This window comes from Rissa tridactyla, chromosome 10 (assembly GCF_028500815.1).
Source record: "Rissa tridactyla isolate bRisTri1 chromosome 10, bRisTri1.patW.cur.20221130, whole genome shotgun sequence".
Classification (NCBI taxonomy): Eukaryota; Metazoa; Chordata; class Aves; order Charadriiformes; family Laridae; genus Rissa; species Rissa tridactyla.
Window position 1 is genome coordinate 7,896,662 of NC_071475.1, and position 25,532 is coordinate 7,922,193.

Consider the following 25,532-nt stretch of genomic DNA (forward strand, 5'->3'; position numbering starts at 1 on the left):
TCGAGGAGGATGCTGGGCTGTCCTTGCACGGACCTGGTTTCTCCGGCTGTGACTCTGCCTGCCAAGAGCCTGCCAGGCTGTCTCCCCATCAGACACTGCCCATGGGGCTGTGGGCAAAGAGCGGTCACTATAAAGGACCAGTGGCAATTGGCATTTTGGGGGGAGGGAAAAGAGGGGAGGCCAAAGAATATCTTCTGCAACAAATCCCAACATAAACACTGCAGAGTCCTGCAATAAAAACCTGCTTCCATGAAAAAGGAGAAAAAAAGAGCTATTTTTAAGAGAAATTGTGAAGAAAAGCATGTGATCATTTGCGGAAAAAAAAAATATGCCCAAACCAGTCACAGTTTCCCTTTTGCTGGAAAAGTCAAATTTTAGCTCTGTACATCTCTAACTTATGTCAGGATCCTCAACCTCCTCCTCCCTAGTCTTGGCAAGCAGGACCTTCCTGTGGTGGGAGCAGTAACACCATACCTTGAAAATCTCCTTCAAGATGGTAACATTTAATTTATTTACCATCTACTTACCTGCTTTGCTCAAAACACAATGTAAAGGGTGGGGGGAAAAGTGTGCTTTCTAGCCAAACACACCTATTATTGTATATTTTACACATGGATACACATGTATATATGTATGACCTCAAGGAGTTAAAATACATATATACATATACACATACGTATACATAGAGAGAGAAAACACAAGTTTAAAAATAGGTGAATGGCATCGTCTCTGGCATTTGTCATCAGTCATCCAGAGGAACGGAAAGGGTGGGAGACATCTGATGGGAGAGATGACACAATGACAGAGACCTCCCGCTCTCCCAGATCGCAGACGTAGGCACACGGTTTCTGCTGCATCTCTGCCTGCGCTGGTTCGCTTCCTTCTTACGGGTAAGACAAACCCAACTGGCTAGACACAGTACTTCTGTTGGAATGCTTTTTGAACATTTTCCATGCTCTGAGTCTTATTCGCTGGGTTCTCACTAGGGAGTCTGCCTGGATGTCCATGTGGGGAAAAAAGGGGCATGTTTTAATTGCCAAAACTGTTGGTTTTCAGTAAATTAGGGCACTTCTTCAGTAAGCGGTGCGATTTAATTTTCTGCTCAACATCCAAAGTAGACCAAAGAGTCGCACCCCGCAAGTCGAACCTTCTCCAGGTGAAAGGACAACATGTCAAAAAAACCTCACCTGGAATAATTTGGGGAAAAAAAAAAAAAGTACAAAACCTCAGCAATTCTCATTGCACAGTGAGAGCATAACATGGCTACAAAGCGTAATAAAAATATAGTGATAAACCACCCAGCCTCTTCTCTCTCTTCCTTTGGGTGCAATTCCAAGTGTGCGGAGAGCTGGCCAACTGCCTATGCGCTGCTGAAATGCCACAGCCACCCTCAGGACAGGGATTCAATAACGTACCGACAGTGTGCCGGGCTTCTGGAGAGAGATGAATTTCACCCTTCCAGGTCAGCGTTCAGAACAAGGGACCGGGATGCCTCCTATCCGTGTTGGCACTAACCTTCTGTCTCTAATCAAAACCTTGTGACACAAAAGATGCCGGAGAACAGTTTTGAGTCTTCCTCCTGGTGAGGATCTCGGCAGCGTGGCTGGCTGAACGCGACCGGCCCTGTAACTGCTTCCTTCAGAGGTCTACTATTTTCAAAATAAACCTGCGTTTTAATAACAGCTCCTTCCCGTCTGGTTGTACATCCAGCCTGTGCTGGTGAGGAGTGGAATAAAACACTCGTTATCCTCGGACAGGTGATTTGCGCGCAAGCGCGGCGCCCTCGAGCACCCCCTCGCTTTTGTAACACCGAAGTTTATTTCACTCTTCACCCCGTATATTCTCTCTCTACATATAAATACTGTATATCCAGTACAAGGCACATACAGACAAAAACCAGAGGAAGACCACTACCATTCTAGGCACTCGTGTAGTACTTGGCCCGTCTCCACCACGGTCTACCAGAGGTTGGGTGAATGCAAAACGACAGAGGTAACAACAGGCTGAGGAGAGTCCAGGCGGGTAGGGTTGTGTTGGGATGTAACTGCAGCGCTCGTAAAATATACCCATTGCTACATGCATGGACCGGACTGCTATGCCACATTTACCCTCCTGTGTCGGGCTACCAGCTCCGCAAGCAGCCGACTGGAAGTTGCTGTTACATTCCTCGGTCAAAGTTAACGGAAGCGAGGGCAACCCGGGTAAAATCCCAGTAGGAAACATGGCACTGAGAGGGCATGCACGGAATATGACAGGAGTGACTCGTTTCATTCGGTTTAGTCACATACCTCTTTCCCCTGCCAGGATCATCCAAGATTGAATGAACAGTAGAAAAACAGGGAGGAAATTTAAATATGCAATCAGGCATTAGTTGGGTGTTGCGGATTGTTGTGGATTATCAATAACTTAAATTATACTGCAAATTTAATATACACTGGAATGATTTTTAGGTGATTGTGAAATTATTTATCAAATGCTCTTAATGCAAAATATAGTGAGTATATATATATCAATGGGAAGGAAAAGAGAAAATAGCGAATGAGTGTTACATTACCTACAGTCATACACAGTTACTGCTCGCTCTGAATTTCAAACCGATTAACTTTTCAATATGTATCCAAGAGCCCCAGATCTATAGAGAAGAGAGGGCTCAATCCTGCAAATACTTACACGGGTACGCAACGTCACCTGCGCGGGCAGAAACGTCCCCGCGTGCTGGGAGCGGGACCACAGCCAGCAACGTCAGCTGCCTGCGGGGTCAAGCGTTTCCAGGATCAAGCCTCATGATTTTCTGCTCTATATTTGACTATGACATGGTTTCAGTGGTTTTAAAACATGTATCTTTCCGTTAAAGCGCTTCGAAGAGTTAGCAGTAGTTGCATTAGGCTTAGATAACCCAAATAATGAGGATAATTCATCCTAACCTCCGTGACTAGTAACTGAGGTATTCCCAACAAGCCAAGGCAGAAGAGGCCAGCAGGAAACCAGGTGAGTTAATCATGTACCGCGGGGGCCCAGGGAAACCCCTGGAAACAACCTGAACGCTCAGAAAGGGACCAAAAAAAGCAACTGTTTTGTTTTGCGATGGTTTTGCTCCAGCTCTGGACAGCAGGAGTGGTAAGCTGCTGCGGGGACCCCGCTAACGCTGTCTGCAGGCACAAACACAGGACGTTTTTTGGAAACACGACCTTTCTCAAAAGTGGAGGGGCTTGCTCTTCTATGCAGTTGGTGGCGAATATATTTGGCCAGATTCGGCTCCTGCTGGCGCTGTATGAAAGGCTGCAGGCTGACGTAGAGGAGAGCAGAACTTAATTAATCCCTCCTTTAGCCCTCCCTCCCTCCCCTCGGCAAAAAGCAATCTTCCTGAACTGAACTTCGCCTTCCTCGCGCTCGAGCACCGTTACTTAAGAATCCTTTTTGGCTTTTAAAGAAGATGATAACCCAGCACCAGCTTGGGAGGACACCGCACCAACAGACGGAGCTGCCAGCAAGCCGCCGGAGCCCGCCGAGGACCTGGGGGACACGACCTCGCAGGGTGCCGCTGCTCACCTCCGCATGGTGTTCTTCGTTTTGCTGTAGGACTTCAATTACCAACTCTGCCAGACGTATTGTATCTTCTAACTTTTTAGCTGGGGTGACTAACCGGCCTACATTTTCTGTAGTACAAGAACTCGAGTTAAAAAGGCAGGCAGAATGAAAAGCTAGACGTACAGTAAGTTATTTTAGAGGTTTAAAAAAAAATATAAAATAATCCCATAATACTCTACAGCTTTAAAGATCTTTTCATGCATATGTTAAATGCTTATATAATTAGTACTGAGCAAACCAGAAAGCCACATTCGTTATTATACTATGAAAATACAGTGCTCCAGCTCCAAATTTCACAATACTGTCAGAGTTGTTTTGCTTTATGGTGAGATGGCGGCACTTTATTAGCTCAAATAAGAACATCGCATTCCCTAAAGACAGCATCTGGCCACTAATATAACGAACAAAATGTATCCTTCAGTGTAGATGATGCTATTACAGAAATCACGTGTGTATTATTTTAAAATTCTTTTTAAGAAGGTCAGTTCAAACAAATCTGTCTGCACTTCCAATAAATTGTCAGACTTGAGCAATTTAAATGTCACCTGCTACTGAAAGCAAAATCTGCAGGTCTGCCTTGCTCCAGGATTTAACTCCACAAGGGTCAAGGAGTTACGCATGCTGGAGGGAGTGGAAAGTGGGAAATCCCACTAAGGCGTTCATAGGTAAGATTTATATGGGAAAGGAGATGCAACTTTACAGCAAAAATCCCGCAAACAAACCAAAGAGTTTAAATCCTGGAGCTTGCTCTTTAGCCATATTCAGCTATTTTGCAGCGTTTTCTGAAGACTTTTAAAAAGAATCAAATTATATTCTTCTAGGTAATTTATATTATTGCTAACATATTAAAGAGCCGAGGTGGTAACAATCTGGAACATTTAAGAGTGTGTCAGCAGAAATAGTAAAGAGAAAAAGAAAACTGTCAGATTTTCATTGAACGACAGCTCCCGCAGAGCTGGCCGCGTGCGACCGAGGAGGTTTCTGTGCGCTGACACCGCGTCTCACGTCCCAAGGTGTACAAAGTCAAAAACCTGTATTTTTAACTCTCCAGGATACGAAAGCTGGAGAATTCATAAATGGGTGAAGCACCAAACCCACCCGAATAGCCACATCCATCTGCAATTCGCGGTGTACAGCCGACTGCGCGTCCCCAGCGCAGCAGAACGCCAGCAGTGCAAGCACTGAAGCGCCGTCACTCGCAGCCCCCCCCTGGGGATTTCCAGAGGAGCCCAGCCAAGCCAGCAGCACGCACTGGTTTTTTGCTAGCGTTTAGGTCTTTTTTACTGACGGGACAGACACTTGTGGTTGCAGGCAGATGGCACCGCTCTGCTCCGAGGGGTCCCTGCCTTGGCTCAAGGCTGGGTGAGCTTCGAGGACTTACTTCTCCCCCTCAAAATCTTGCCCACTCTTAGTTTTCCCTGATTACCTGTTTACAGGTAACAAGTTTCCCATGAAAAGGAAAGCCGTGTTTTTCAGAATGGCCACATCTGAGTGGCCGAGGGAGGGGTACATGGCTGGTTTTCAGAGGAGCCCAGCAGCCCGGTCAGCTGAAGCCTGGCATTGCAGGTGCTCAGCTCGGCTGAGAGATGCAGCATGGTAAAGCACCATGCGAATTAACTCTACATTTTTGCTGATTTATGCCACAGATCATGGCCTTAGGGATTTCTTCTCCAGTTTTCCTTTTGTTTCTTCTATCACTGGAAACAAACAAAAAAATCCCTTTAATATAATTTATTGGGCAAATACTGAAACCGGAGAACTGCTGATTAACTCCTCATTCTTTTTCCTATTCAATCCAGCATCTCACTGGCTGCAAGAAGTAGAAACCTCTTCCTTTTGCAAAAGAAGTCCAAAGACATGTCCCTTAGTAAACTCTGGTTGTTTCTGCACCTCCGAAGCCAAGGGGAAGCTTTTCCATCGATCAGAGCAGCATCAGGCCCATTCTCATTTGCAACACTGATCTGCTCTCAAATACAACTAAAAGACAAAAGTGTTAATAAGAACAACTGCTCGGAGATGCTGTCTTTAAAGAAAATATTGATGCTTATACAACTTTGGCAGCCAGCAGATGTCAATCTTAATTTTTTTTCTTCTTATTTTAAATATTTCCCTGGTTAAGTTACTATACATCAGAATATTCTGCTAAGATAGCTGGAGCACTGACAGTTACATGAAACGTATACGATATACTTATCAAACATTTCATCCAACATCATGTAAAGCTCATACATATTTATAGTTTTCATGCAAAATGTTATGCAACAACAATGTTATTTTGTGCTGACGTTGATATTTGAAAATGTTGCATATGTCAGACATTGCTAGACAAAAAAATGTGGACATTTTGAAATCAATGCTACCTCTAAGTCTCTAAAAGCTACCAGACCGCGCTAGGTGTTTTGTACAAAGCTGCACATGAGAACTAGCTTTCTACTGCTACGCAAGCAACTGCTAGACTAGAAAACCACTGAATAAAAGGAAGGAAGACTATTACAGTACTTGGCGGCTGTTTGGCCATGCCTTTGAGCATATGATTTATCATGTTAGTCTGCGTTTGAGGAGATAATGGTGGCCCAGCCGGTGGCTTAGGCTTGGACGGACGGGCTGCTTGTGCATGACGGAGAGAGAGACGCCAAAAGTAAAGAGACAAATGACTTCATAAACAGTGACAAAAGGATGGAAACTTCAAAAGGAACATAAGCAGAAATGATCAAATACAAATGGAATAAGCTGCTGGGTTTTTGCTTATCGGTACTTGAAGTACTACACGGCAATGACACCATTTGACAACACGTATTCTAGAAGTCAGCAGATTCGAACATCCTACGGTTCTGTGCAATCAGAAAGCTAAAAATCCAATGCAAGCATGAAACTGCACTTCACGCAGCCACGTGAGGGAACTGGAATAGGTTAATTCAGTTAAAACTCTGGAATTCAGACAAGGTAAACTAAAAAAGATGACTTTAAGTCAGCGCCCCAGTGCTTAGGTACATTTAGCAATAGAATAATGAGCCACAGGAATTAATTGCTTTGCAAATATCAATTACACATTTTAGAATTAAACGTCACTGTTGGTTAAAGGGAGCTATAAAATATTCTTGTGCAATTTAAACATGTAAAAAAATCTGTCACTTAAAAATGTGTGGTTCCTGATCGTTTCCAGCTCATTTAATTATTTTCAACTTGGAATTCTAGTGGCTTTTATATTCTGGGTTGAATCATATATAAAAACTTGCCAGCTCTATCAAATATGTTACTTGCTATTCCAAATGTTAGAATACTGCAATCAGGACTTGACCCATCTGTCATATAGTTTACAATATCAGCATAGGAAAAATTCAAAGAAAATAGCCTTTCCTTTTACATACACTCTGAGAATAAATTACATACCGTGAATATATTAACACAATAGTTTCTTTTCCATTTAATAACAGTTTTTAGCAGCATTGTGACTATTTTTAATAATGCCATTTGCAGGGAATTTGGCATATTTATCTGGACATTCTATTGCCAAAAGTCCTTGCCATTTTGCTTGCATTTTCCAGTGGGGGAAAAAAAAAAAGCGGTTGGCTTGTGCAAAGTAGATTTCTGATTGCTTTTAACTCTCACAGAATTATAACACTTATCAAAGTATAATAAAGAATATTCGAGTAAACCGTTAGTTGAAGAGTATGAGTTAGGTTTGTTCCCCTCTCCATACACAGAGATAGATATACATACGTACATAGACACACGTACAACACGCACGTGCACGCACACGCACACACACACAGATATTTTGAGTCTTTTAAGCTGTGTAATGATTTAATTCAGACTCTTAGATGCAAGCTACTGGTTTCAGGCTTTTTTTTGTTGTTGTTGTTTTCTGATAACAGGGTTCATTCATGTCTGGAATCATCCTGATCCTTGTGCAGTGTTTACCAAGGGCGGCTTTGTCCCCAGAAACAAACCTCTCAGCCTCAAGTGACAAAAATAACTGCTTTTTGGGCAGTGGCCTAATGACTTTCACTCTAATTTAAAACATAAGCAAGAATTCAATTTGGCTACTCACTGATGGCTCCTGAGCTCAACATGCAGATGTAGGAAGAATATTTTACTGCCCATCCCTATGGAGGGCTGTTTGTGCCAGGGGCCCTGGAGGAGAAGGGACGGTGGGGAGAGGGGACCCCACATGTCCTCCCACCCGCATCTGGCAACCGCCTGGTGAGAAGCCACACAGGTCAGTCTGTCGGGCTCCGAAGTTGGGAGAGTCAAGAGAGGTCCTCCTAAGAGCATCAAAGCCGGGGGAAAATGGCATCCCAGGACTGCATCCCACCGCCCCCCTCAGCACTGCGACCCTCGAGAGCCCTTAAATGTGAGTCCAGCCCCTGCACCAGCAACAGCTGCCCATCAAAAAACAGATTTCAGACTTCACGGACAACCAGACCCCATCGTGTCGAATGGGCCCGACTTGTGCAAGTGTTTTGTGTCCTAGGGAAAGGTCATTAGCAGCGAAGGAGGAGGAGGAAGGGGCAAGAGATGCAGCAGCATCGGGGCTTCACGAATCCCTAGTGCAGGGAACAAAACAGCGTGGAGGAGACTCCCGCTGTGCAGCTGTCAGCACGGTGCCCCGGGGTGGCTTCCACTTCTCTGGGGGGCCTGCCAGAGATCCCCCCCAGCGCCTTACCCCTGCTCCTGGCATCTCTCCGCCCCCGCCGGCTCTCGAAAACAAGCTTCCACAAGCGATTACAGCAGGTTAAGCAACAAACTCGCCATGTAATTCTGATCTGGCCCAATCTGCACAAATACTCGGTTCTTTTGTTCATTTAAATTTTGCAGACCCAAATCCAGGGCTCTTGTACGATGGCTGCAAAACCACCTGGAGCTGAAGGAGAGGAGAGGAGACAAAGAGCTCTCTCCCTTCCTCGGGACACTGAACACCTCGTGAGCCCTGACCCACACTTTTCTTTGTTGCCTCTTTATTGCAAGAAAATTTAAAAGAGTAAGGTCTGGCTAAGGGAAGCGATTAATTTCATCGGTAAATTTAAATACAAATGGGGCCGTGATGGCACTGCCCTGTGAGTTTACATGCTTCTCCTGGTCCAGGTCTTGGAGATGACACGTGGGTCCCTTTCACGGGGTGTCTCGGCTCCTGCTGGGAGCAAGGGAGATGTGTGATGCTGGATGGGGTTTACGGCACTTGCCAGCGATCAGCTGCAGTGTGTGTGGCAGGTTTTGTTTCACTTTGGCTTTTCTTTCTTCCCTGTCCTTTTCCTCTCTAATCCCTCGCCACAGCCAGTTTAGCATCAGAAACGCTCTTGTAGTCATTGCTTACGTGTGTCAAACGGGTAAGATTTAAACACCAGAGGCAGGAGCAGCTTCTTCCTTACTAACAACCTGACCAAGTGCCTTCCTGGACAAACTTCTTTTACGTTTCTGCATGATACTTGCAAATTAAATAATTGCAGAAACTCGAATTACTTGGCAAATTATGGGGTTCTTCTTGCAATAAGCTTCAGCCTGCGATGAGTATAACAGGTATGTTAAAAAATCTGTGGTACCCCGGGTATGTATATTGAATACAATTTATTGTGTGCGACTCCTTACGGAATGGAAGGTTTTCAAACTGCGTACTTGTCACCCAGCACCATGATTTCTGCTAGATGGGCTACTAACACATCAGCAACGGTGAGAATTACACTTGCAATAAGAGAAGAGTATTACTGACTTTTCACATTTTTTAAAAGCGTAGCCACTGACTCGATGATTTCCTTGTAATAATTAAAAATATACGACCCCTGCCAAAGGCTTTGGTGCATAAGCGTTACGTGTGTGCTCATTTGCGAGACAATAATGAAAATGATAAAAAGAGCTGCTGTTCTCAAGATAACTATAAAGAATAATGGACTTAGCCTGAGGATGAGGCAAAGCAGCCTTTTATCATATCTGTGAAATGAATTTGCATGTATCTGAAAGGGATTTCAGTGATTATATCATTTTTTCTTTCAAAATAAGATGTGTTATCTTAAAAGTTAGAAAAATTCATAGGAACGTTTTTTTTTTTTCAACTCAGAAAGAGACTCTAATTCAGCTCTCAAAACTCAACATACTGAAAAGAGAACTGATCCTCTGACTTTCTGATGATTATTCAGCCTAGTGAAGAATTTTTGCATGTCTGAATTGTATCTCATGCCTCAGGCAGCAAGTTGCTCTGCAGTTGGTAAGCGACTTGCGGAAAGATAATGGCACAATGCAGATCTTTGTGATTCCTGCAGCCCTTGTAATAACTTTGATACTGCTTTACACACTGCCTTGGAAAGGGCGAGAGGAAATCTTGAAAGCTGCATAATGATTCTTCGTTAAATACAACCGAATGCCATTTCAAGGAATGAAACAAATAAAGCCGCCGTTCAGCAGCACACAAATACAGGTTGTAGTCACGCCTGAGTTAAAGTGCATGATTTATCAGTGACTTCAGTCTCCGCTCCCACATACAAAGACTGATGTTTTCATACATTTCGCATCCCTATTTATTTGAGGAATGTAATTTTATTTTCTTTTTTAGGCTTTGTGGTTTATCACAAATGCTGGGAGTGATTGCCCAGCGGTGGCTGGGCTGACAAGTCGCACAGGACCTCTCCTTGTCTTGGACCAGGTGGCTCAGCCCCTAACCCTTCAGTGCCCTCGTGAAGAGTTAGGGATATGTGCACAGAAACAGGGAAGGCAAGTGACATTAAGTGAGCACGGGGACTGTGACAAGGGCCAGGATGAATGCCTTGAAAAATATCACTGCTTCTTAACAACCGGCTGTATTGCTCTAGTCAAAACCCGACCCCTCCTGCACCCTCTTCCTCGGCTGAGGATGCTTTCCGCGCCTGCTGGGGCGATCACGACGTGCAAGATGCTCCACGGCCGCTGCCAGCTGAGGCTGGCACAGCCGAAGCCACTGTGCTTGTCACAGAATCACAGAATGGCAGGGGTTGGAAGGGACCTCTGGAAATCATCTAGTCCAACCCCCTGCCAGAGCAGGGTCACCCAGAGCAGGTGGCACAGGAACGCGTCCAGGTCGGTTTGGAATGTCTCCAGAGTTGGAGACTCCACCACCTTTCTGGGCAGCCTGTGCCAGGGCTCTGCCACCCTCAAAGTAAAGAAGTTCCTCCTCATGTTTAGGTGGAACTTCCTGTGCTCAAGTTTGTCCCTCTCCTGCGGGTGCACCAGGGTCCCCAGCCTGGCGCAGGCACCTGAGAGACGTCTGTCTCTGCAGGGGCACTGCAGCTGCCCCTCACCGCTCCATGGGATGCAGCTACCCTGGCACTGACCACATTTTGGCTTTGCACCCACCCCGGCACCACCGCTGGGTGAGTTTTCCAGGGAAGCCAGGCTTCCCCGCCAGCCCGGCCGGGACGGACAGACCTGGGGAGGACGGTGCGTGCCAGCCACGCAGCATGGTGCGATGCTGCGCCTCCGGAGCCCTGCTTCCCTGGCCAGGGGCTGGGGAGGCTGCTGGACAAGCACGAAACCAACATTTTTGAATAGCCCAAGAGCAGCTGATTTCCCTTGGCGACAGAGCGATAGGACTCCAGGGAGCCCCTCTGCTCTTCATTACTTTCCGCTTGCAGCCCGTGCCCTGTTGCTCTGCCGCCCCGGCAGCCAGGAGGGAGCTGCCTCCATCCCCGCCTCTCCTCCACTTCTCACCTCTGCGCATCAACGCAGCACTACCACCAGAAGCCTCTCTTTACAGAGACCAAAACCAAAGCACAACACGAGAAATACTTGGTCTGAAAACTTTAAAAAAAAAAAAAAAAAAAAAAAAGGCTTATACTAAACACAACCAATTGCCAAACTGACAAGTATCGCCTTGGCTGGGACCAGCTCTAGAGCTGCCGGTACCCAGCTCCAGCAGCGCAGAGTGGCACTTGTGCTCACGGGGTCCCTCAGTGCCACCGCACTCCAGCACAGGGCAGCACACGTCACAAATCCTGCGCTCGTGGGATGGAGAAGTTACTCTTTTCTGAAGGAACGATGCATTCCTGACTTACATAAATAAGCAGACGAACGCTTGTTAAAAGGTTGCACTTATTAATCTGAGTGTTAGTAGTTTTGTCTGATTAATAATTAAAACAAGTCATTCATCTTTAATTGTTTTAGCATAATGTTCTGTTTAATGTTCTATTTCAAATCAATATTTTTAAAGTGAGGCAAGAGACTAAATGCTTTTCAGGAGAAAGGACATCAAAGGGTGACATTGTTGTGTTTAAGAAGAAGTTGTTTTCAGTATCTTATTTTTATTCTTGCTTTTGGCAACATGAATAAAAAGTCAGGCCAAAACCCAGTCACTTTTGACTCCACTTAAGCTGAGGAACTGGTTTCAAGTTGAGTCCTGCTGACCTTGCCTGAAAATTTTTCGCTTAAGATAATGGGAGATTTGTGGGCATGAAGCAGCGGAGTCACAGCTCCCTGCGTCCCTTCACTCGCTCCGAGCATCGAGAAGCAGCAGTCTTATTTTTAAAAGAGCTGGGCCATAGAAACGTCCTTCCGAATTTCTAAACTGCAAGCACGTGATGAGCCGCGGCCGGCAAGCGCGATGCTCAGTGCATTTATCGTGCTCAGCGCACACCAGCCTTTAATCCGCTGTAGTGAGTGGGAATAGCGGGGATTGTTCTATTCGCTTACTTGCACCTCTCGTAGCCATAGGGAAAAATCATTCTCCGTTTTCTAAATGTTTATTTCTATTCACAATTAATTTCAGTGTCACGCAATCGCTCTAGATCCTGGGCCAAATTTGAGCTGTGGAGGCCTGGGGAAGCCAGGGCAGAACCTCTTGTACTGCTTTTTAAAAGCAATTTCCCTTTGCACACAGAGAAATCAACCCGATCCTTTTTTTTTTTTTTTTTCCCCTCCACAAAACAGAACAATCTACTCACAAAAAGAAATGAACAGTTCAGGTTTCAAGGACTTTGGAACTAGGACTCCGGGATACAACAGAAACGAGAGCAGGGGCTGCAGAGCTCCGCCGTCCCTTCCGAAGGGATGGGCACTCGAAGCGCCTGGGTCTGAGCTGAGCCTTTGCCTCGTTACATGTCACCACAGGTTATAAACGAGAGACAAACACGACTTCTGTCTGACCGGATCGTTTGTTACACATTAACAAAAAAAAAAAAAAAAAGAAAATAAAAAAAAAATAATACTAAAAACCCAGTTCTCCCATCAGGGGATCAAACAGAAGATATGAAAAACAAAAATGAACGTTAGTTTAGTTATAAATGTGTATAAAGGTGTGTTAAATTAATGGCCAAATCACCAACGATTTTTCACCAAAAATGAGCTGCGGTTCTTTTGGAAAACAAGAAACTTTCTCTTTGCAAAGGCTAGATTCTCCTCTAAAACTGTCTCCTAAAAAGACACGCTATTTCTACAAGGTAGTTCTAATCTACACTCTATTCTAAGGAAGGAGGAAAAGGAGATTATGTAGACAGCACAAATTAACTCCTTAAGTATCAATGCATCTCCATTTTCAGCCTGAAGGAGTACATATCTTAAGGAGCTATGAAAAAAAGAAAACAAAATAAATATAACTCAACAGTCCTAGCAATTTATAATGCATATACAATTGTTCACCTGCGTCCTTTTGATTCTCTATATGAAAGAGAGAAAGCAACAAGGAGAGAAAAGAGAGAAACAAGAACAGATATGCAGGATTAATGAGCAAGTGGATCGCACAGCCCCCCAGTTATGCGTGATATATGACATTTGAAAAGAAGAAAAGTCGCCCCGTCTCGCCCCCCGCCCCCCCCAAAGCATGGGGTTACCAAAAGAAGCTCCTTTCACGGAGGTGAAAGAAAACGCTGCACAAATAGAAAACCAGAGAGGGCGAGCCCTGAGGACACAGAGGGGATGTCCAAGTGACAGCGGGGCCGGGATGTCCCCTCCAGAGCTCGGTGCAAAGGAGTCAGTAAAAAAATCGAGGAGGAGAGCGAGTAAAGCGCATCCTTCCGCTCGAGAGCTAACAGACAGGAGACACGTAAGATCTGATGTACAGAGAAAGGACAGCCTTATACGATCTTGTACACAGGGTTGGGTAAAGATCTTGTACGCAGGCAAAGGGATGGCTTTTTCCAAGTGTCCTTTATCTGACCTCTAGCTCACTGCTCCCCGATGTAGCCGCTACCTTTTGATTGTGTACCAGTGACAAGCACTTTACAAATTGGGGTTACACAGAAGCAAAGTAAAAATGCATTCAGGTCACGGACATAAAGAAGAACTGAAAAAACTTACAGACGGTCTGAGTTCGTCACAAACAGATGGGTTAATTGCCTAACCTGGTTTAGGCTGATAAAAAGTGACTGGACTTCTCACACTGGGTTTCACAGACAGAAGCAACAGACAAGCCAATGCTAAAAGACTCGAAGCAAGGAGAGTGAGTTGGTTTGGATCTGGACTTTCTGGAGGCCATGAAAACAGAAAGAGTGAGGACAGCATGGAGAGGAGGGTGGTAGGTACTCACGAATGGTTAAATCCATCACTTGAGAGGCCAAGCAGAAGACAGGATGCTCATACATTTCTCTCTTTTTCCCTATAAAAGAGGATTTGGGCATGCAAGAGGCTTAGGTCAGAGGTAAAGAGGTTACAGGCTATAGGTCAGAGGAAAACTTTATATTAGGTTAAAAGGAAAGTAGCCGTAGAGTATTTTGGGATACACACAGGATAAAAGGAAGAAACGAAAAAAAAAAGGAAAAAAAAAGGAGGGTTAAAATTGGAGATCTACTGGATTAACCATTCAGCATGCCCATGAGTCACAAGAGAGGCTGTGACCATGACTCTAGAGGTTTGCTCTGAACTGTTCGCAAGAATATAATGATCAAAACGTCATGAGTAGAGGGAAATAGAATTTAATTGGTTTAAGGCTCCGAGATACTAAGGATTTCAGCCTTCAGTATCTAAGGCTTTCACAGGTATTTCTTCATAAGCATAGCCTCAAGCACTGCTGCCACCGAGTTGGTTTTGCATCTCTGACAAACATGTGGCTACTCCAATGTCAGCTTTTAAAAAGCAAGATTTCAAAGCCATGTACAGCACGCAGGAACGCATCCGACCCAGGTAAATTTGTTATTTGCTCTTCTAAGGAAGTATTTGAACACGTAGTGGACTATGCTCATGAGAGAAAACCTGATGCATGCAGCTGGCGGATGTTGGGTTGTTCAAATTAACAATCCCAGCATGCTTGGAAATTGGTGTTACAACCACTTTTATAGAGATAGTATCAAAAAGTGGCTGTGGCCAATCACGGATAAAGGAGGAGAAAAGCAGAAGAGAGCAGGTAGTGTGGAATGAACTATTTCTCTGAAAAGGTAGCTGGAAAAAAAAAGGTTTGTTGCTTCAAAGTATTCCCAGACCTAAAAGTCACAGTGCGAAAAAGAGGGCAGGTAATTAACACAACCAAGAAGAATTGAGGCACAAAAGGAAAAGTACACACTAACTGTTCTACTTTGGAAATGAATGCATTTTTACTTACAGATCATAAAGTTTGTTTTTGCATAGATTTATCTGAAAGAAGAGAGCAAATCTTACCAACGAGTTAGTGATATTTATACAGAGAACCTAAGGGAACCAGCCCTGGGTAGAAGCATCCAACAACAGAAAAGCTGCTTTTGATTCTCAGTCCTTCTCCATCCTCGTCAAGTATATTTAAACATTGCATTTTACAGAATACACCAATTAAAATATCCTGTGAAGTTGAGTACTTCGATAAATTGCCTGATAATACAGTGCTTATGAAACCTTCGTTCCTCTCTATTTTTGTCACTCATTACCAAGTCAAGAGCTGATAAACATCCTTTTAGTGCCCAATTCTTAAGTGTTTCTCACTGGATGCATAACAATGAATTCATTACCACTGGTACACAATTTGCATCGTTAGACAGAAAAAAAATGGAAAAAGAGAGGACATGTCATGTACAGAACCTGGACAATTTGTCATATAATAACCCAATTTTTTATGTAAACAAGAACTAAGAACAAATCAGAGGGAGTTTTGGGGTTTTTTTTCCTCCTCTCAATATTGTCCTAGAGGCATACAACAATAATCTCAGCTGTGGGAAAGCTTCACATCACACATGACAGAAACCCAAAGTCTAGAGCAGAACATACCATCCATCTGGAACATACAATTGGGAACTCGGGTGAAGTTGGGAAGGAGTTTCGAGTTGGGAAGAGGAGCCAACAAGGTACCAACGTAAACTGATTAACATGTAAAGAACAACTGGATCATAGAGCTTCAGCTAACACATATCCTCTAGCAAGCTTTAAAATGTCTTTTTGATGGCTACATGTGTCTCTGGTCACTGGTTGTTATTCTCCCATAACTTAAAAGGTCAATAATATCAGCTATGTCGGATTCAGAGTGACAAGAAAGAAATCTGATGCAAGTATGGGATCACTGATCAATGACTGCTATGCAAACTGCAAAGACAACAACGAAACACTCCCAGAAAAAAGACATTTTAAATTGGCTACAAATGATTAAGCATAGATGAAACAGTTTTTCAGCATCTTATTTTTCGTTTGTTTCCTGAACTCCACTGTCACAAGCAATTAGCTGCACTATACCTTCAGCTGCAAAGATGACATCCCAAGTATTTCTCAATTTGTTTTTTAAAACCACGACATGAGTCTGAATACTACACCACTGGCCAAATGCACTAACGATCAAAAAAAAAAAAAAGCTACAGTTCCTTTTAACTGTTTCCTCTCTCTTTTCCAGAAAAAGAAATGTTTTGCATAGCTTCCATTCTTAACTGCTTCCGAAGCCAACACCACAAAAATGATGCAGAATCACATCAGTTTTATTGACAAGAGAATAAATAGCGAATGAGCTTCTTTTAAATAGCTCCCAGCCACAGTTGCCACCTAGAAATATAACAAAATTGTAATCTCACAAAGAAAGAGCCTTACCTTCAATTTTGGCATACTCTGATAGTCGAGTATAATTGACTAGAGCTGCTTGCTCCAAGCATTTACGGATGACTGTTTTTACCTCCTCTTGAGGGACCGGAGTAACTATGTCTTTCATCAGAACCTTGACACAAGAAAATCTGATTTGTTGTGGCATCGGGCACACAGAACTGCTTTTCTCCCAGCCCAGCACATACATCCATTCTACACTAGCGCTGTGTGGCTCTCGGGGTATGCGTACAATACGCAGGATCCACTACAAGGTCACCTTGGCCAGCCTGAGACGTGGGACCGACCCCTGCCGTATTATTTCCCTTCTGTATCTATACCCTATGGCATGCCCCGAAATCGGTGCTTCTGATTTTTTGGGCGTGACATTGAGATCTATCACAACTCCCCCAGTGCCAGGCAATGTTATGCCCTTCCTGGGCTCTGCTGATTGACCTGGGTTTGGGTCTGGGCTTGGCCAAGCTGCGGGTTAGCAGAGGTGAGAAGGATGTCGGAGCAGCAGGAAGGCTGAAATAAGGATGGGGAGGATGATGGTGAGCAGGTTTCATATGCCCAGGGGGAACGAGTATGCCTCGAGATGGGAATTTCACCAGACAGCAGCCAGGCATCATTTACAAGGGTCTGCGGCGTAGATGCGTGCCAGCGAGATCCTCCACCATTAACTACCAAGACAGAGGCAGGCTGTGCTGCTTTAGTGGCCAGGCTGCACACCTGCCTCCGAGCTCCAAGGAGGAGAGAGAACAACCCCACCTAAACCCCCGCGCTTCAATATTAACTATATTAATTGCACATCCTATGCAAGAACAACAGTTCCTCAAGCTCTTCTAGACGGAAAGATCCACGAATACAGGTAATTTTAACTACTCTCCGTTTGTCTTATGCTTACCCTTTCCAGCAGCGATAGAGTAGCTTTGAGTGCACCTTCTGGACGGCCAAATGGAAAGCAGTACCTAGAAAAACCACATCATGTTAACATCACACCAGGTGCATGCAAACGAGCCTTTCCAGCGCTATAAAGATGTTTTCCTAAATATTTCCAAGCAACAACCGGTCCCTCTGCCCCGAAGGAGCAGTCTTTCTACAGGGTAACTCTCCAAAAGGCTTCGATGGCGTGGATGCTAAGCAGCAAAACAGAATACGGGGTAGTAATAAGTTGATAGTTTTGGCAACTTGTTAAATCTGGGTGTCACCTGGAGAATTTTTAGATCTCATAGGAGAGTTAAATATAATCTCTTTGTAAAAATGGGAAAAAAATAAAAAAGCCCCTCTGGAAAGGACATTTACTGCCAGCCGGAGCCCCGGCGATGCACCAGGCTGTAGGTAAGCGGCTGAAGCAGCCACCGTCCCTGGCGAGCGGCAGCTCCAAAGGGGTGATGCAGGGACTCACCCCCCGCCCAGGACCCCGCTGGTGAGCAGGAGCGATTCATCCCTTTGTGTGTGGGCAGTAGCCATCCTTTCCATAACTACGACATTCCTGCAGAAAGCCCTGCCTGCCTAGGGAGAAGGGAAAATAAATGAGCAATAACCGAGCAGAGGGGAAGAGAGAAATCAGAGGACAAGGGATTTTTTGTTGTTGTTATATTTTAGAAAAAATCCGCAGCATTACCATGCCTATGGGAGAAAGATGTTTTGAAATACCCTTTAAGGGTTATATATTTAAAATGACTCTCTGGCTAGAAACAGGCTACGGTGCAAGCTTCTCTGCCCTGTGTAGGTCTGTGCCACTTACACAAAATTCCCGTGTGCATTCAAAACCTGCCTTTTGGCTTTGCTGCTTATAGGAGGGAGCTGGGAGGAAATCAGTCCTCTGGCATTCAGCCTGGGCTCTCTGCCTTTACCTAAAATGCGTGATCTGATTCTCCAGAAGCAAACGAAGCCGCTCCTTGATCTCTTCGAAACGCTCTTTCTCGTCTACGGTCACAGTTCCTATCCCGTCGGGCCTGGAGGAGAAATGCCACGGATGACTCAGACTCCACCTCGTCACCCCGGTAATTCATCCCCACAGCTTTCGGAAGGGGACGTCACCAACCATGAAACCGGGGACAGAGGATGTGCCACGCCGAGACACGGGTGGTCACGGCAGCACCGCTGCCGAGGTTTCAACAATAAATGAATAAAGAATTATCCCCTCTCAGAGTGATAATCTGGATGTGGACACCCCCCCTGCCCTCCCCGCCCTTTATTCTTTCTGTGACAGAGAAGTCAGAAAAAGCAGAATCCCCTTTTAAATATAGGTACATGACAGCGAGCGTGACGCCAGCTCTCACTGCAGGATCGGGCCCACTGCTGGCAAAATAGGGACTTAATTTCTGCAGAAAAATTCAGCTGCTAATTTAACACAGTTCACAGTATAAAAGAATACCGACAACAGGCATACATACAAACGGAATATAAAATTCTGCACTCCTTCATAACCGCTGAATCACCCCATTATAGCGATTTCTTGAAGTGACCCATCTTCAATATATTCTGCTGAAAAGCAGAATATGCACGAGACATGCATTTTGAATTTGAAAATGCAATGCCTTTTCAGTCACTTAATTTTAATTTATAAAGATGAACACACTGATACAATTTATCAAAGATTTTCTCAGAGTGTTTATGACACTCCGGTATTTCAGGAGTGCGCAGGAGTGCGTTGGGAGACACCCAGGTCCTGCTGCCCTGGGGTGTTTCTCATCTGTCACAGAGCACAGCTGAAGCTCTCCCGGGGCCGGATGATGCGGTGGTCCCCCTGCTTTTCCACCCCGTACCTCTGCCAATGCCAACCCATCCGAGAGCCGAAAGCAGCAATCCCCTCCTTCTCCCCCACACCCACACGGCAAAAAAAACCAAAAACCCGCCGCGCAGCAGAATCCCGGGCGAGAAGAGAGAGCGAGTCTAATCCATCCACCAAAGGAATCGGCCGGGCAGACAATCAACGGCACCGCTCCCCACTGCCGGCGAGCAAAGTCTACGGATTTGTGTACTCCTGGGCAACTCTGCTGGTACAGGCGCTCTTTAGGTAATGTAAGACGTCTTAAAAATTGAACAAATGTTCTTACTTAAAGGCCTCCTCCAGTGTTCAGCTTAAGCTGCATAAATCCGCAGTACTAGACTGGTTTGGCTATACAAAAGACTTGGCAAGGGATTACAAAGCTTCTAATGAACCTCCTGTCAGGGGTTAATTGGTTGGCTTTATTTTCCTCTTAAAGAATCAAAGGCCCTAAACTTAAAAAAAACCACCAACCAACCTAAAAAAATTAAAAGCTATAAAATCGGTACAATCACTTCTCCTTGACCCTGCATCTAGTCAGCTCTCGGTATTATAAATACGAACTCTGCTATTCCAATACAGGTGAATAAACCATTAAAACATTTCGGAAAGAGGAACTAGAAAACTTTACATGATCTTTACTGCAAAATTTTAATGCTAAATATACATTAAATAAAACTTGCAACGTGGACATAGAAAAAGATTCAAATACCAGGGGGTGTATTTAAATTTAAACAGCATTTAATCAGAAATCTTTACTTGATTATTTGCCAATTTCGGTTGTGTATTAAGGAAAAAAAAAAAGGAAAAAAGATTTAGGCTGAAACTTGGATAAAATGTCTCAGCTGGGGAACACATTTCATAAACAGTTTTGGAAGTATGGATCTGGTCTCATTAGTACCTAATTAGGACTAGTTATTTTGAAGAAATGAGCAAGCCACAAAAAAACCAAATTAGATATCGAGCAGAAATTAATGTCTGAACATGCTTAATATATTTTTATTCCAAAGTTCCATAAAATATTTAATATTCAGCCAGAGATGTTCATGCCTTTTGTGATGCTGTGCACCTCGCAGCGCCTGCTTTGCTCCCAAGCAGAGGAGCAGATAATTCAAGGCAGACCGCAATAAACGCCGTACATCGAGGGGCAGGGTTGAAGCCCTCATTTGACTTTTGGCATTCGGTTCTCCCCCTGTACCCATAACAGCTCACAGAGTGTCACTGGGTTAATTGTATCAGCGCTGACAAACGAGGTAGGAAAAGCCGCCTGCCCTGGCAGTGATTTGCTGATGGACTGGAAATGGTCTGAAAGTTATGTTACCCTTTGCTGGGTCAATAACCTCAACCGGTGAGATTTAATGGCGGGATCTGACAGCTCGGGTTGGGTTGCAGCCCTTTCACACAAATCGCAGTTTCTCACTGTATTCAAAGGGCTTCGGTTTTGCCAGAACCGGTCATTTAGCACTTGGCACATAATGACTCATGGTGGACACCCGAAACGGGCTGACGTGAGAGCATCAGCCGCGTCCCAGCCGGGCAGTGGCGGCTCTGGAAGCATCGCTTTGAAAACACTGACCCATACGAAGACAACAAAAACACTGCCCCACAAAGACGAAGGGTGGGCTCTGGAGATCAAACCTCTGGCCAAGGCGGCTCTCACCCAAGCCACAACGTCCCAAGGGATGCCAACCCAACCACCGAGGCGCACGTAGACCATGTAGGCTTAACTCCTGGGTCTTTGCCTTTCTCGGGGTCTTTGTGAGCTAAAAGGACACCCAACCCAGTGGGTCCGGCCACCACTCCCTCCATGCAGGACCCGCCGTGCGGTGTAAACACACGCCGCTCTCGCGTATCATGCTACTGCAAACTTGAGACAATCTACAGGTCAGCTGTAGCCATTTTTGGAGCAGCGCGGATGTCTGGAAGGGCCTGCCAACCGAGAGCCATCACCACGGCAAGGACTCCCTTTCTCACCCAGCTGTGGACTATATCGCATCTGACATGATGAGCATCTCTTGAATCTACCTTTCAAATTTTCGGCAAACCATTTTCTCACTGTCCTTCACAAAGTTGACATTTTCGGCAGCATGATAGGAAAGATGTCATGTCGGCTGCTTTTCAAGTTGTTGTCACAGTGGTTAGCACCAGTTCTGTCATCTTTGCTTTCCTCACAATCCCCCATCTTGAGCCATGTCACAAATAATAATACTTCCAATGTTTTTGTCAAATTTCAAATACTATAACCCAGCTGCACATCTTCGGGTTTACTAGTTATGTTAATCTTTGTTGCTCATCTTCCCAGAAGCTGAAGCATTAGGAACTCATTAATTAGTGACAAATGCAGGATATACATAGAACTGGAAAAACACTACCCCAAAGCCTTGCACTTAATTTATTAGCTCGGTAATTTTGAAACCTAATTAAATATTCAAGTCAAATATACTTTGAAAATGTAATCTTTTTGAGGGAACATATTTATTTTCCCTTTTGCAAGAACACAAAGGGTATATAGCTTAGCGTGACTGTAATTTAAGATTCACTCCTGTGCTCTAGACAATTCTAGTGCGTGGCTGATGGGGGCTGAAAAAACTCCCCAGGAGAAGCTCAAGTCGCACCAGCTCGTTCTGATGCTTGTTGGCAATTTTGTTCTCAGCAAAGGTCTCCGGTTCAACTTGGATATTCGCTATTTGATCTCACGGACAGGAGCCCCGACTCCCCCAGCGAGCAGCGTTTCCGCAGCAAGGCTAGCTAGGGCGCAGCTGGGGGAAGCCGATGTCCTCACACGCAATCGCTGTTACACTGAAGCCGTGACGGGGGACGAGGGGAGGGCAAAAGGGTGAAACGAAGTTCTGCATGTACGTGGCATATACAGACGCACGAGGGACAAAATGGGTTTGGGTCTATGAATTTGGGTCAACAAACAACATAAACCTCTCCATCTGTGTGGAGACGCAGCTTCATCCGATACCCTAAAGCTCCTGCTCACGGACACTTGAGGTGTATGGCAGAAGTTGTGGGCAGAGAGGGAAGCAGAAGGGCAAAAAAGGCAAGAAAAATAAATAAGGAAAATTGTAATTATAAGTAAACAAGTTTCAGATCACTCCTTCTGCTGCAGATTCGTTATGTTGGCTCTAAACTAGTAAATTCCCACTGTAAATATTTCATATGAAAAGTTTTAAATGCCGCTTTCCTAATCCCCCCCTTGTTTTTAAGTTTTAAGCCACGAAAACAACAACATCAACAAAGCAGGTGGTGAAATTAGAAAAAAGGGTTGCAATTCAAACAGCAAAAATGATAGTCCTTGTTTAGCTTAGATGGTTTGTGCAAATTCTGGGGTTAATTATAAATTATAATTAGGACCTGTGATCCTAAGGCCACTGCTTTATTCTACAAGCCCCGCCTCCCCCCGTGCCCTTTTCTAATTATACCCAGTGCCCCCAGGGCTAGTTATGCTGCTAAAACAAATATATCAAAATGATTTTTTAACAAAGACTAATATATGAAGCAATAGCATGCATTTGTATGCAATTATAAACGTACAGTATAGCTCCAGTGGGTTAATCTCTTTGACATAAGCCTGCATGAAATACCATGGCGGCTTATAAATGAAAAGACATACCATCTTTTACACCTTTTATGTTTAACTTGTCTACACTTTTTTTTTTACTGGGGAAAATATTGCTTACACGTAGCAAACAGATCTTTGCACGCACTGTGAGCCCTGGCACACAGAGCCAAGGGAAAAAAAACAATGTCAAAAACTGATGCAAATAATTTGATTTTTTAAGTAACAACTCAAATACAAAACACGTGCTGCCTTCAGCTCCCTTGCTGGTTGCCAGGTGCAGCACATATGAGCTATACAGTAAACATCGATGATTAGTGCCTTGGACGGCATGTGTCAGGATAGGCTTTCAAAGGATCCCTCGCAGGAAGACTTGCCTGCGCGAAGTCCCACCGGTTGCACGGGGACCGGCTCTGGGGACGTGGGCAGGACCACAGCTGCCTGCCTGCCACCTCCTACATCCCCCCAGCGAATCTGACCTGAAAGAGCCCACCTGTTTAGACTCCCCGGAAAAAAAGCTTATTCAGCAAACATTGATTTTTTTCCCCCCGATTCCCCTTTCTTCTGGGAATTCACACCGTGCGCGAAACGCCGGTTGAAAGCCCTTTTGTTCAGCCCGGCCCTCTGGGCGCTGCCCCAGCCGGGATGCTGCGGAGCACGGGAGCCATTTCATCCTCCCAACTCCTGCCTTCCTTTGGCTGGGGCTCTCCTCCACGCCGCAGCGCCGAGCCAAGTCACGGCTCATCGCTCCTCATGTGCGATCCGCACCCTTGACGCACCGCGGCTGCACCGGATGGTTTCTGAGCACTGCCATCCTACACCCATTGTAACGCATCACGTCAGCCGGCCCCACGGAGCTGGTTATCTGCTGGTGGCTGGCAACCCACCGCCCTTCAGCACAGACGCCGGATCCCATCCGACAGACGGCCGTAACGCATGCCGTCTCACCGCGGACTCATCACGGGGCCGGTCGGGACACGGAGATGGCACCTAACGCAAGGTTACGGCATGACGCCCTGCCAGATTTTACCCTGCTGTACCGCAGAAGGGGCTACACACCTGAATGAGATGTGGAAACTAAACACGAAGTACTAGGGAAGGACGTGCAGATACTGTGATAAAGTGGTCAGATATTTACTACTTCTTTTAAGGGACCAAAAATGTCTTGGTTTGGGTTTGTTTTTTTTTTAAGTAACCAGCCGTATGGAAATCTTGTCTCTATGTGAAAGAGTCAGATATGTAATCAGAATACAATGGAAAAAATTACAAACGTGTTACGCAGACTTTTCAATTCCTCGAGCTTTATGACAATAACATTACTTTTGCTGGCTTACAGTTGTAAAAAACTAATAAAAGCTAATGGTAATGTTGGCTGACGAAAGAGCTACTTCTTGAAAACAAGTTTGATGCCGTAAAATACAGCTTACAGAGGAAAGGGCAAGTCGCTAATATACCAAATTAATTCATAGAGAGACTTGTAGCTGCTTGGACCTTGGGTAAGTAGTTATTGAACAACTCGCGGGGAACGATGGTGTTCAATTGTTATTAAACTGGCGGGGATTCAGTCCGGCACCCTGATTTTGATAATCTCAATGTCTGCTAACACTTAGCATGCACACAATCAATATTTTAGTCTTATCTCTGTGATTCTGAGATTTTTTTAAAGTTTGGGATTAGCAAGCATAGAAGGAATCTTTTTTGATGCCAACTTTAACGTTTAAAAAGGAAGTTATTATCTGGCTAAATGCAAAAAAGCCACAGCGAAACCAAGGCCACTCCCAAAAGCTGCTCCTTTGTACGGGGCAGGATCCACTGCTGAAGGTTTAGGCACTGACTGTGGGCCTGGGAAAGCGGAGCTCAACTTTCTGCCTCGCAACGGCTCTCCCGTACTGTCATAGCCCTGCAACGCGAGAACGGCGACGAACACGGAAACAGAAGGCAGGGAAAGACCTGGGCAAACATGTGAGACCTTTCACAATTTTATCCCAAATCACAATGTCTTCTCAAAACCATTCCCGCTTCTTGCCTTTGCTAGTTTTTTGGAGGACTGTTGCTAAAGGAAAGCAACAGCCTCAATACTATAGCGGTGGTACCAAAAGCAAACAGACATCAATAAACACACAGCGGGTGCTGTCGGGGGCCTGAATAACTCTATGCCTTTCTTACCCGTCACGTAGGTAAATACATCAGAAAACACAACAACTTTCACAATGGCAGGACCTTACAAAAGGCATCCAGTGATACCTGGGTGGACGAAACCCTGTTATTGACTCACTCGTGACCAAAACAGTGAAAAAGCCTCAAGCTCCTTAGTCTTAGTGAAGAGCAAGTACCTGGGTAACGGCGGAAAACCACGCAGATATTCACAGTCCTTGGCTGCTCCCTGCCTTCCCGACAGCCTGCACCTTACACACTCAGGTGTTATCTGCTGGAAGTGAAACTTCGGACAAGCAATTTACATTTAACTCCATTTTTACTTGGACAAGGATGAAATTAACAGAAAAATTAAGGGGACTGTCAATGCAAATAGCAGTGATTTACAGCCTTGGTTTGGAGAGACTGTGTCAGGCTTTCAGGGGTCTGAATGAGCCACACGAGCCCAAAGGAGGGGGGGGAGACCAAACCCTGACATATCAAGCAACAGGGCTCCAAAACATCCCCCCAGACCCCGTTTTGACCATTTCA

General features: G+C 45.0%; 1 protein-coding gene across 2 annotated transcripts in view; it reads right to left on the minus strand.

Annotated features, from left to right (window-relative positions):
- CADPS (calcium dependent secretion activator) overlaps positions 1 to 25,532 on the minus strand; it is a 221,572-nt gene that overhangs the window by 53,383 nt on the left and 142,657 nt on the right. For both annotated transcript variants that reach the window (XM_054216196.1, XM_054216195.1), the window contains exons 14-17: positions 18,366 to 18,467; positions 17,414 to 17,477; positions 16,519 to 16,642; positions 3,550 to 3,656 (exon numbers count right to left, since the gene is read on the minus strand). In XM_054216196.1, coding sequence (XP_054072171.1) covers positions 3,550 to 3,656; positions 16,519 to 16,642; positions 17,414 to 17,477; positions 18,366 to 18,467 — 397 coding nt within the window. The remainder of the gene's footprint in view (positions 1 to 3,549; positions 3,657 to 16,518; positions 16,643 to 17,413; positions 17,478 to 18,365; positions 18,468 to 25,532) is intronic.